Consider the following 13,171-nt stretch of genomic DNA (forward strand, 5'->3'; position numbering starts at 1 on the left):
ATTTCCCTGTTTAGGTCATAGGGTATTATCTTTTTATGGTTCTTACATCAGAAATCTTATATACAAAGTATCTTATAAAAAAGCAGTTGGTTTTGCCCTGAAAATGTGTCATGTAACTTGTGTCAACAATAAATTAACACTACATTGTAAGTGTTAATTTATTGTTGACAATTTAATGGAATTCAGTAATTACTGCAACAGTAATGTTATTGGGTATCCTCTAGTTGTCATTCAACTGTTTTTATATAAAATTTTTAATCACACACTGATAGTATTTTGTTTACAAGGGTATCATGTTATTTTACCATTATTGAAGAGAATATTTTTTGTTTTTTATATAGTTATTAAAATTTATATTTTAAGTATGATCCATTTCAGATTGAAGCTGAAATAAAGTCAATTAAAACAGAGTTAAAAAAATCAAGATCTTTACTACAAATGGATGAACTAAAGTGTAGAAAAAGAGTTCTTCGTCGTCTTGGTTATTGTACTGCTTCAGATGTCATAGAATTGAAAGGAAGAATTGCATGTGAGATTAGCAGGTAGATTTTATTTTTGAATATGTTTAAATGAATTATGCCTGAGAGAGGGGGGGGGATTTGGGAGAGAATATCAAGTTTTTGAATAGATATAAAGTATTTGAATTACCATTCAAATACAAAATTTCAATGAAAGTGACATTTTCTACATCAGATAAAAATAAATAGAATTTTTCTCAGCTTTCTCAATGCTTGTTAAGAGAAGAAAGTTTTTACAGAGATGAAATACACTCAGATTGAAGGGGTGCAACAATATTTGCTGAGGCCATCAAGGCCGTGTTAGGTACGTTTAAAAACTGCTGACTTGGAGGTATCAAATAAAGTAATAGCATCCATAGGCAGAAGTGTAATTCTTGCACTGCTTCTATTGGAACATGCAGCACCTTGGAAATAAAGGGGTTGGGAATTAGAAAGCCTGTTGGGTACCATCGTGGAATAATCAAATATGTGAGTTAGGTTAGGGTTACTAAGAGTAAAAACAAATGCATATATACTTACTTGTACAAGTGCCCCCTTCCACCCCACTGCAGGTGGTCACGGACTTGAGATTAGTACTGTTTAGTAATGCTGAGAACAAAAGAGTAAACCCAGATTTTTAGATGGGATGTGATGTACTTATGCCAAGAGAGAGAAAGAGATTAGAAGTCAGGATAATCCCTAATAGTAATAGGAACAGTAGACTCCTTTCTGTGAGACAAAAGACAGGACTACATTTTAGATTTAGAAGGATTGAAATTCACTAAATTGTGTTTTCCTCATTGTAAAATTACCTGGAGATCAGTATTTAAGAAACTGGTGGTGGATATTGAAGAAGCTGAATCTGTATATGCAAGGTACACTTTCTCATACTGAAAGTTGGAATGCAATGTAATAGCATCAGGAAAATTACACATAGGATTTCCTATATGTAATTTTTATTTTATGATTCTTACATCAGAAATCTTATATACAAAGTATCTTATAAAAAAGCAGTTGGTTTTGCCCTGAAAAAGTGTCATGTATCTTGTGTCAACAATAAATTAACACTACATTGTAAGTATTAATTTATTGTTGACAATTTAATGGAATTCAGTAATTACTGCAACAATAGTGTTGCAGTAATTACTGCAACTGCCTTCTGTATATTAATGAAGGAAAACAATGGGAAGGAATCTTCTGCTTGTTAACAGGAGAGACTGCTTCTAAGGGATAGGATGCACTTAAATAGAAAGGATGCAAGAATATTTGTTAATGCTATCAAGGCAGTGTTAGGTGGGTCAGAAAACTTCTAGCTTGAGGGATTCACAGAGTAACAGTAGATGCAGGCAGAGGTGACAGTGATTCTTGCACTGCTTCTATTGAAATGAGTAGCAGCCTGGAAAGCAAGGTGTAGGGGATTTCAAGGACTGCCAGGAGTCAGCATGGAACAAGTAAATACATGGACTGTGTTAGGGTAACTAAGAGTAAGAACAGTTGCATGAACACCAATGCTAGGAGTATAGTAAATAAATTTGATGAATTTTGAAGTACTGGTCAAGACATCAAAGGCAGATATTGTTGAGATATCAGAGGCATGGTGTCACACAGATATCAGCAAGGCAGAATTGGAATTTGGGGTGTACAGAAAGGATATGCAGGATAGGAATGATGGAGGGGGGGATTATGCTTTTAGTTAATAAACACATCTAAGGAAGTGCATCCAGTTGACATTGATGGTCAGTGCAGAGCTGGGTCAGTTTGGTGCAACATAAGCACTGGAAAAGAAAAAAATAACAGTGTGAGTGCATTAACATTAGCAGAGGCATACAATGCAAGAAAGCAAGCTTATGCAGCATCAGCAAAAAAAAAAAAAAAAAAACACCTCCCATTTCATCCCTCCATTTGTTCCAAATGCCTGTCCAGCTCAGCCTTAAATTTATTTAGGCTATCAACTTCCACAACAAAATATGGAAGTCTGTTCCACCAGTCAACTACCCGCTGGCTAAAGGCAAAGTTCTGCACATCTATTCTACAACTGTCTTTCTTCAATTTGAATTTCTGCCCCCTAAGGTTCTTAATCTGAGAAAGAGGAAGAATCCCATCAGCATTCAGCTTGCTGAACCCATTCAAGGCTTTATCGACCTCAATCAGATCACCACGCAGGTGCCTACTCTCTCCAGGCACTGCAATTTGCAGAACTTAAGCCTTTCTTGGTAAGAGCACCCCTTTGTTCCCCTCACCAATCTTGTTGCCCTTCTTTGTACTTGTTCTAGCAACTCTACATCCTTCCTAAAATGGGGCCTCCAGACTTGTACACAGTACCCAAGGTGTAGCCTGACCATTGCCTTGTATAACGGGATAATCACCTCCCTGTCCCTGCTAGCAAAATTCCTAGATATCATTGACAAGACGACTCCATGACCTGCCCTGGCAGCCCCTCTGCACGATTACCCCCAGGTCTTTTTCACTTTCCACTTCCCTGAATGTAGTCCCACACAGTTGGTACATTTCTCTTCAGTTATTGCTACCCATATGCATTACTTTGCATTTGTCAATGTTAAACTTCAGTTGCCATTTTCAGCCCATTTGCTCAACTTATCTAGATCCGGTTGGAGTAGCATACTGTCTTTACTGTCATTAACAACCCTGCCAACCTTTGTATCATCTGCAAACTTGGACATAAAACCTGATATACCTTGATCAATATCATTGATAAATATACAAAACAACAATGGGCCCAACACCAAACCCTGGGAAACTCCACTAATAACATTTGTCAGTGAAGAGCAGTCCATTGATTACCACTCTCTGTCGTCTTCCACTCAACCATCCCTTTATCCATTGTAGCAACTTACCCCTTAATGCTATACCTCTCCAATTTGTACAGGAATCTTCCATATGCAACAGTATCAAAAGCTTTCCTGAAATCTAAGTATATGATATCAAAATTATTTTTGGCATTCAGTTCCTTTGTGACCACATCATAGTATCCAATCAAATTGGTCAGACAAGACCTCCCTTTAACAAACCCATGCTGTGTCTTAACTATTATTGCAGACTTTTCTAGATGATCCTGCAATGCTTCTTTAATCAGTGATTCCATTATTTTCCCCAGAACACAGGTTAAACTAACAGGACTGTAGTTACCTGTCCTGTTACCTGTGTGCAAGTGTACCTTGATGATACATTTGCACACCTCCAGTCCATGGAGACCTCCCCTGAGTCCAAGGAAGCTCTCATAATTATGGCTAAGGGTTTGCTTACTTCCTTTGCTGCCTCCTTTAATATAACTGGATAGAACTCATCCTCCCCAGGTACCAATGACTCTGATAAATCATATATGTCTAATTATAGACTTAATGACTCTGTTGAGGACAACAAACAACTGTATAGAGAAATAGAGTTGGCCAATAAATCAGACTGTCTTATAATGGGGGATTTTAACCTCCCAAATACTGACTGGAACTTGTGGGTTGGTCACTCACACACTGGCAAAATGTTTGTGGATTTATTGGATGATTGTTTTCTACAGCAACACATTAGAGAGGCAACTAGAGAGTGAATAATACTCTTGATCTGGTTATCAGCAGTGATTATTCATGCATTAAGAATATTCAGATAAAGGAACCACTGAGTAGTAGCGGTCAAATTGTACTGATATGAGATTTCCTTAAATATGTAACTATCATCAGGGGTAAAGGGAAGGGTTTTTGCTTTTGTATAGGTGACTGCAGTGGTCTCAGATAGTTTTTAAATTCTAAACAGTGGCACCAACTGATGTTACCAACAGCAAATTCTAAATGGGAACATTCAAGGAAGTTATCGTGGAAGCTACTAGGCTTTTCATAACAATTAAGAAATACTGTTCAAGTTTCAGGCCTAAATGGATGTCAAATGAACTATTGAGACTTGTGGCAGAAAAGAAAAGTGCATGGGATGCATATAAATTATTATGAGACACAAAAGCCTATGATAGATACAAGCTAGTTTAATCAAGTCACAAAGGAGGTCAGGCATGCAAACAGGAACAGCAAAGATTTTTTTTTTTTTGCTTAAGTAAACTGTAGAAGAAAGGGGTTGAATCTGATTGGTCCACTTGGTGTTGATTCAACTGGTGATGATCCTGCTCAGGAAGCTGACAAACTGAATCAGTATTTTCCATCTGATTCAATTTGTCAGCTTATTTATCACAAGGAGTTATTTAGCGATTTTGTAATAACTGAGGATTTTATAATAACTGAGAGCAAAATGGAGGAGAAATTCTTGAAGTTAAACTAAAGAAAGACACCTGTGGTGGATGGGATCTATTCAGTTATATCAAAGGATGCAGCAAAGGAAGTAAGCAAACCCTTAGAATGAATTATGTGAGAGCATCTTTGAACTCATGGGTAGCTCCACAGACTGGAGATGTTCTATTGTATCCCCAATTCACAAAGGGTGACTAAGGAATTACCTGATAGTTTAACTTCTGTTCCCGAGAAAATAATGGAGTCACTGGTTGAAGAAGCACTGCAAGATCATCTAGACAAGGCTGCAGTTATAGGTCAAACACAGCATGGGTTTGTTAAGGGGAAGTTTTGTCTGATCAATTTGATTGGATACTATGATGTGGTAAAGTCAAATACGGGCCCACTTATTGGGGGTCATTATTATTGAGTACAGCCTCTCCTCGACTTAAGCAAATTGGTTTAAGGGTTGCATTCTGTGGAACTGTAAGTCGAATTTTACATAAAAGTTGGAATTTCCCTAAATGCTTATACGGTATTCACAACTATGCGTGCTGAATTTGATTGAAGCAAAAAAGAAATGTTTGATTTACGTGTAAATAGAATTATTTATTCAATTTTTTGATTTCACATGCAGGAAAATTTACAAAAGTGTGCTTCAAAATGTACAATAAAAAGATCAAGACAAGTGCTAGTACAAACACCTCAGGAGCACTCGCTTCTGAATCTGATTTTCCATCCTTATTATTAATAACTTTCTATATCCAATATAGCACCTGAACACTATTTTGTGATCACTTTTGATCTGAAATGTTGATCCTTTAACATATTCTTTTATGTGTGCACTGTCCTTTAAAATAGTATTCACTGTTGAAGCAGAGAGAGCTAATTTCCATGCAATAGATGAGAAACTTGGCCCTTCTTTGTACTTCTTCATCCTTTTCACCTTCATTTCTAAATCAATTTTGTTTCGTTGTCTATCACTGCCACCACTTGCATTTTCCATATGTGGAAAGCATTTTCATCGCTTTTCCTTTGTAAATAAGTAAATAGGAATGAAGAGAAGATTCTGAAAATTTAATTATGTTTCTTATATGATTGAAGATTTCAGTGAAAGGGAAATATATTTCACCATAATACCAAAACATAAAAACCCGCACAATTCCAGTTATTAAAGTGCAAATTGTTTTTATTGTTTTATGGTAGTGACCTCCAGAAATTTGCTTTAGAAATATATCACAAAGGTGTTCACATTTGATTCCTAAAAATCAAACGTAGATAATGATATAAGTGTAGTGCATTTTAATTATTTGAATTGGTTTTTTTGAAATTTTATTCTATAAATTAACTGGCGCCTACTTATTTTACATTACAGCGGGTTTACGATTGTCTCCGACCGCACCACGTAGCCAATAGCAGCATTTGTAAATGTGTCAGCTGCATATTTCATTTTTGCATCCTATAGTTAAAAGTGATTTTTATGTTGTGCTTATTTGAAATAAATTTATATAAAACTAATATAATTTCCATTATAAAAATGAACTTTTTGGAGAGATAAATAACTTAGTTATATAGGGAAAATTTCAACTTCTGAGGTCTTGGAACGAATTACCAAAAAAAAAAAAAAAAAAAAATTGTGTTATTGGGCTCACATAATATTTTCACAATGCCTCCATTTATTCCTTCTCCCATAGTAAGATAGGGGATTCATGATTTTCACTCAGTGTGTTATATTTATATAGACATATCCCCATATCCCACCAGTGCTGTTTTTATTTATGTAAACAAAGGCAAAGTCACTAAGTTCGAGGTGCCAAAAAGGGAAAAGCGATTAATGATACTGCTGTTTGTTTCAGCTAGATCCAAATCCAAACCGAAACTAAAGTATCTAAAGGTTGCAATTTCCTTTGTTCTTTACGTTCCTCCAGTCGTCTCATAAATGACTCATGACGTTATAGCTCACATGGTAGTGTGCATCCATTTTTAAAACAGTAACAGATCAGCAGAGAGTGGTAATCAATGGACGCTGCTCATCGTGGACTAATGTTATTAGTGGAGTCCCTCAGGGTTCAGTATTGGGTCCTTTATTGTTTTCTGTATTTATAAATGATATTGATGATGGTATATCAGGCTTAATGTCCAAGTTTGCAGACGATACGAAGGTTGGCAGGGTTGTCAAGGACACTACTGACACCATGCTGCTGCAACAGGATTTGGAAAGGTTGAGCAGATGGGCTTCGAGGTGGCAAATGAAGTTTAACATTGACAAATGTAAAGTACTACATATGGGAAACAGCAACCCCAGAGCAACGTATCAACTCTGTGGTACTACACTGACAGTGGTAGAGAATGAAAGGGACCTGGGGGTGGTTGTGCAGGCAGATATGAAGTTCTCTGAGCAGTGCAGACGGGCTGCAAGAGTAGCTCATGGTGTATTGTCAATGATATATAGGAATTTTTCTAGCAGGGATAAGGAAGTGATTATTCCCTTGTATAAGGCAATGGTCAGGCCACACCTAGAGTACTGTATACAGGTCTGGAGGCCTCATTTCAAGAAGGATGTAGAGCTGCTGGAACGAGTACAGAGAAGGGCAACAAGATTAGTGAATGGAACAAAGGGGTGCTCTTACGAAGAAAGGCTTAAGTTTTGCGAATTACAGTGTCTGGAGACTAGGCAGCACCAGCGAGGTGATCTGATAGAGGTGTATAAAGCCTTGAATGGTTTAAGCATGCTCAATGCTGATGGGATTCTTCCTCTAGCTCAGAAAAATCACCTGAGAGGGCATAAATTCAAATTGAGGAAAGACAGATGTAGGATAGACGTGCGGAAATTTGCCTTTAGCCAGCGGGTGGTTGGTTGGTTGGTGGAACAGACTTCCATCCCTTGTGGTGGAGGTTGATAGCCTAAATAAGTTTAAGGCTCAGCTGGACAGATATTTGGAATGAACGGAGTGGTGAAATGGGTGCATTTTTTTTTTTTTTTTGGCTGATGCTGCATAAGCTTGCTTTCTTGCATCATCTGCTTCTACTAATGCTAATGCTAGTGGTGGTAAAGTGTAGATTATTGAGATTAGGAGTGATATATTCTGCTAGGTAATAGATGACAATATAACTGGAGTAAGCCATGCTGAAAGTCTATAAGTATAATTTTAGATTTGTGCTAATATTCAGTGTTATTTTGTTTTTCATTAGTATTTTGTTATTTAGCTCAGTATAAAAATTTTATAAATATTTTTTGAATTAACAATGGAGAAAAAGCATAAAAGCGGTGCTGTTAAATGCAAAATAAAACATGCTGCTGACGAAGCTCTAACAAAAGTTTAAAAAAATTCCAAAATTGACTTTGTATTTTGATCATCCAGAAAGAGAATTAACATTGACAGGTCAGTCTATAACTTTTGACACCAACGAAATGGGAAAAGAGCCATCAGTTGAGGTTAAGCAAGAGAATGACATTCAAAAATCACCCGAAGAAGAAGAAAGAATCCTCAAGTAGACCATCTCCCTCCGGTAAACTAAGGATATTAAAGAAGCCCCGTATTTTTCCATCATTGCTGATACAACGCGAGATATCTCAAAAATGGATCAACTAAGTTTGGTGTAGTGTTATGTCCATATTGTAAAAGATCAGTATGGCATATAGATGTCAGAGAAATGTTTCTTGGTTTTCTCACCATTACTGATGGATTAGCTGCTGGAATAATGTCAATTATTTGCAACTCCATAAATTCAAATGATCTGGATCTTTCAGAATGTTGCGGACTAAAGCTGCATTGGGCCCAGAAACATTACTACTACTTTGCATAAAGTCACTAAAAAGTGAAATTGCAAAAATTAAAAGTATTTGTAAATTTGCAGAACTAGTCATAGTAAAATACTACGATATGAGTGCTAGTTTTGCAGAAGTGTGCTCCTTATTGATGTTAATTTTGACAATTCCGGTTACTGTATCAACCGCCGAACACTCTTCCTCAAAATTAATGTTAATTAAGAATTATTTGAGAAACACCATGGGACAACAATGTCTATCAGCACTAGCACTGCTTAGCATAGAAGTGCAAGAAACTGAAAGAATGGGCGTTTCTAAATTAAATAATGACTTTGCCAATGTCAAATACAGACGAAAACCTTTACAAATCGGGTAAGTCAATATATTACTTCATTTAATTTTCAGAATTTATTTTTCATATTTATATTTACAGAATTGTATTATTTTTGTTTTTATATCGTATTGATAAAGATTTTAAATATACATTTACCGTTGTATTGTTAATTTTTTATTTTTGCTAAAACTAAAATGACCAGACATCCCAGATTATTATTAAGAAAAATTATATTATTTAATTTCTATTGTTATTGTTAAAATAAATATGTATTTTTATTATTATTATTTCACAGAAATACCTATATAATATCAGTATTTCTGTGAAATAAAACAAATATATGTGGAAAAAATCAAATAGTCTATATTTGTTTTTGTTTTATTTAGAGAAGTGTGATATTTTATAAGTTTAGTTCAAAGAATTACAGTTTATGTATTTGAACTAAACTTATAAAATATCACACTTCTTTAAAAAAAACAAAAACAAATATAGACTATTTGATTTTTTCCACATATATTTGTTTTAGTTTTAGCAAAAATAAAAAATTAACAATACAACGGTAAATGTATATTTAAAATCTTTATCAATACGATATAAAAATAAAAATAATACAATTCTGTAAATATAAATATGAAAAATAAATTCTGAAAATTAAATGAAGTAATATATTGACTTACCCGATTTGGAAAGGTTTTCATCTGTATTTGGTATTTGGCTAGTGCTGATAGACATTGTTGTCCCGTAGTGTTTCACATATACACTGAAACTTCTCCTAACGGACACCTCTCGTTAACAGACATCTCTCTACAACGGACATTTTCAAATTCCCCAACTCACCTCCATTGGTTTTAACGTGTTTTCAACCTCTGTCTAGCAGACATTCTCTGTAACGGACGCGGACAGGAATCTGCACTGTTTCGTTTAGATTAGCACTTAATTTGATCTCCCCATAACGGACAGCGGGCGAGCTCACGGCCCTTTTTATAGGAACTTTTCTTCCACGTATTGCCTCAATCATGTGTTTATTTTCTATTTCCGATTCTCTGAATTTTATCAAGGTTTACGTCGCGGTTCTAAACCCCTTTTCAAGATTTTAAGGCACGTGTAAAACTTCTGATGAATTCGGTGTGTGCAGGGGGGGGGAATTTGGTCGGCCTTTCGTCTTTTCAGTTTTCAGTTTTGTTCAGTGTCGTGTGAAGTGCACAATGTCTTCTCGTAAACATTTAACTTTAAAAGATCAAGTCGAACTCATTAATGCGTATGATCGGCAAAAAAATAGTGTTCGCAATCTCGCTGCAAAATTCAAAATTGGAAAGACACGCAGGTAAGCGACATCCTAAAGAAAAAAAATGAACTGCTCAAAGAATTTTGGCAACACGGAAATGATCAGGTTCAAAAATCATTCCCGAAAACTGTTGGACTTCAAATTGACAATGTTACGTATGAGTGGTTTTGTCGCGAATGTGCTAAAAAAATTGCCATTAATGGGCCTATTATTAGGGAAAAGGCTTTGGAGGTTGTGACATCTATGGGAGTAAATGAGTTCAAAGCTTCTGTGGGATGGCTAGACAAGTTCAAAACTCGGCATAAAATTTCTTGGAAAACCGTAAGTGGTGAAGGTGGATCTGTTGATACTGGGGTTGTAACAGAGTGGACCATCAAATTGGAAGATTTATGTCGTGATTTTGAAGCTAAGGATATTTACAACTGTGACGAAACAAGGTTGTTTTTTAAAGCTCTTCCTGAAAAAACAATGAGTCTAAAAAACGAAAAGTGCCAGGGCGGAAAAATTTCTACGGAAGGCTTGACTGTACTATTGTGTACAAATATGCTGGGAGACTTTGAACAACCTCTTGTTATAGGAAAACCACAAAATCCTCGTTGTTTCAAAGGCATAAAGTTGAATCTTTTGAATGTTGACTGGAAGTCTAATAAAAAAGCGTGGATGACACGAGATATCATGAGCGAATGGATAAGTCACTTTAACCAAAACATGATTCGTCAAAACAGAAAAATTATTCTTTTCGTGGATAATGCTGCATCTCACCCGCACATTGAATTGTCCAACATTCAAATCGTTTTTCTGCCACCAAACACATCTGCAGAGTGTCAGCCCTTGGATCAAGGGATAATAAAAAATTTTAAACTTCACTACAGAAAACGTGTTTTAAGACATCTCATTGCAAACATGAACGATGTAACATGTGCGAGTGACCTTGCAAAGAAAATCAGCATCCTAGATGCGATTCAATGGATTTCCTCTTCAGTAAACGCAATTAGAAAACAAACTCGTGAACTGTTTTGTAAAGTCTGGCTTCTCAAACGCAAAAATTGAAGTTTTTGCGTTTTTCTTCACTCCAAACAAATGTTAAAAACAAAATTATCAGCCGGAAGAAGGTGCAGAAGAAAATAAGTGATTACTGTATGTATTTGTCTTAAGATAAAGTCATAATATGCATAGCACAATTGTATGTATATTATTTACAAAAATACAGTAATACCCCGACTTACGCTACCCCGACTTACGCGAACTCGGAGTTACGCGGTTCTTGATTTTTTCGTTTGGCAACGCTGCCGCCCATTATCTTCAAGGTCGTTTTTCATATGTTATCGATATACGGTGCAACGGCGGAGAATGAGAGCGAAAGATGAACAAAATTCAACTTTGCTGCTTTTATGTTTTTTTTTTCAGTGAAGGGGAAACACATTTCACCATAATAACGTAAAAACCAACACAATTCCAGCTATCGGTATAATCGCAAATGCAATTAGATCGAGTTTACTACCAGTTTATAACAGATTTCACTAGCAGAAACGCAACTGGATTTTTATTGTTTTATGGTAGTAACCCCTAGAAATGTGAGGTGTTAATAGTGTATCTCTGCCTTTATGGTGTTGTTTATTCAGTTGCTACATGCGCGCAGCTTTGTTTATGCGTATCAAGCGTGCCTCCTCGTTTTGAAATTGTGCTTTATTCCCTAAAAATGAGTAAAATACTTAATTAAAAGGTGTGAAAAGGAAGCGTCCTGGTGAAGACACTGCAGATTCAGAGAGAAAAAGAAAAGCAATTATCGATAAACAGAGGCGGACTGGGTCAAAAATTCTTACCCGGGAAAATTTATAGTGGCCTCATACTATGGTTTATGGCCAAAATCACACTGGCCCACCGAGGTTTCCCCGGTAAGGCTTATGGCCAGTCCGCCTCTGTCGATAGAGAAAAAATATGAAATTGTGAAACGCTTTGAGCGAAATGAAAGAACCATGTGATATTGCACGTGCTACAGGCCTAAATGAAGCAACGGCGAAAAGCACATGACAGTTGCAAACTTGAGAGGTTGAAAACTGAAAAGGGCTCAATTGTAAAGGGCTTAAAAATTTTAGAAAACATAGACTCCAACGAAGAACGCGTTATAGCTACAAAGCAAGGAATAAAAAAATTATTAGCTTGCTACGAAGAAATTCTGCGTGAAAAAAAGAACGCGCTGTGTCGTCAGACGAATTTGTTAGATTTTATGAAGCCATCGACATCGAAATAACTTTTTAACGTAAGTCATTTGTTTTTTTAATACATATTTTGTATTAATATGTATAAAGAACTGCAATTTTATTAAATATTTTTCTTCTAAACTAGTGTTTTTGTTAGTCCTTGGTCCCAATTAAGCAAAATTTATATGTATTTATATGCAAAGTTGTACCCCGACTTACGCGAATTCGACTTACGCGATTTTCGTCGGACCCACCTATCGCGTAACTTCGGGGTATTACTGTATTGTGCAAAATCTGTATATAATTTAATTTAATTTTATATTAAACGTTTAACGATTTTACTTTATCTCTTGTGTATGTAATTTTATATTATTTACAAAAATATTGTTCAAAATCTGTATATATTTTAATTTAATTTTACATTAAACGTTTAACGATTTTTCTTTCTTTCTTTTTTTTTTTTTTTCTCCCTCAGACTTCTTGTTAGCGGACACTTCTCTCTAACGGACACATTTTCGTTCCCCATGGCTATCCGTTAAAGGGAAGTTTCATTGTATTTTTAAAATATATATACATATTTTAGCAATATACACATATATTTTTTTTAAAAATTTAAAAAATATATGTGTATATTGCTTTGGGGGGGGGGTAAAATTGATGGACTACATTGGAATACTAAGTATTTGGTCACTTTAAGCAAAACAAATATTTTCACAGGGCCCACACTAACTTTGTATTGGGGCCCACTTTTTCTAGTTACGCCACTGTGCTATGGATAAAGGGATGGTTGAGTGAGAGAAGAGGGAGAGAGTGATAATCAATGGACACTGCTCTTCATGGACTAATTTTATTGGTGGAG

General features: G+C 35.7%; 1 protein-coding gene across 2 annotated transcripts in view; it reads left to right on the forward strand.

Annotated features, from left to right (window-relative positions):
• The window catches only part of Mtr4 (exosome RNA helicase Mtr4), a 499,068-nt gene that overhangs the window by 440,893 nt on the left and 45,004 nt on the right, over positions 1 to 13,171 (forward strand). For both annotated transcript variants that reach the window (XM_090371841.1, XM_090371842.1), the window contains one exon: positions 379 to 542. In XM_090371841.1, coding sequence (XP_090227967.1) covers positions 379 to 542 — 164 coding nt within the window. The remainder of the gene's footprint in view (positions 1 to 378; positions 543 to 13,171) is intronic.

This window comes from Mastigoproctus giganteus, chromosome 4, assembly GCF_048544385.1.
Source record: "Mastigoproctus giganteus isolate SK-2022 chromosome 4, ASM4854438v1, whole genome shotgun sequence".
Classification (NCBI taxonomy): Eukaryota; Metazoa; Arthropoda; class Arachnida; order Uropygi; family Thelyphonidae; genus Mastigoproctus; species Mastigoproctus giganteus.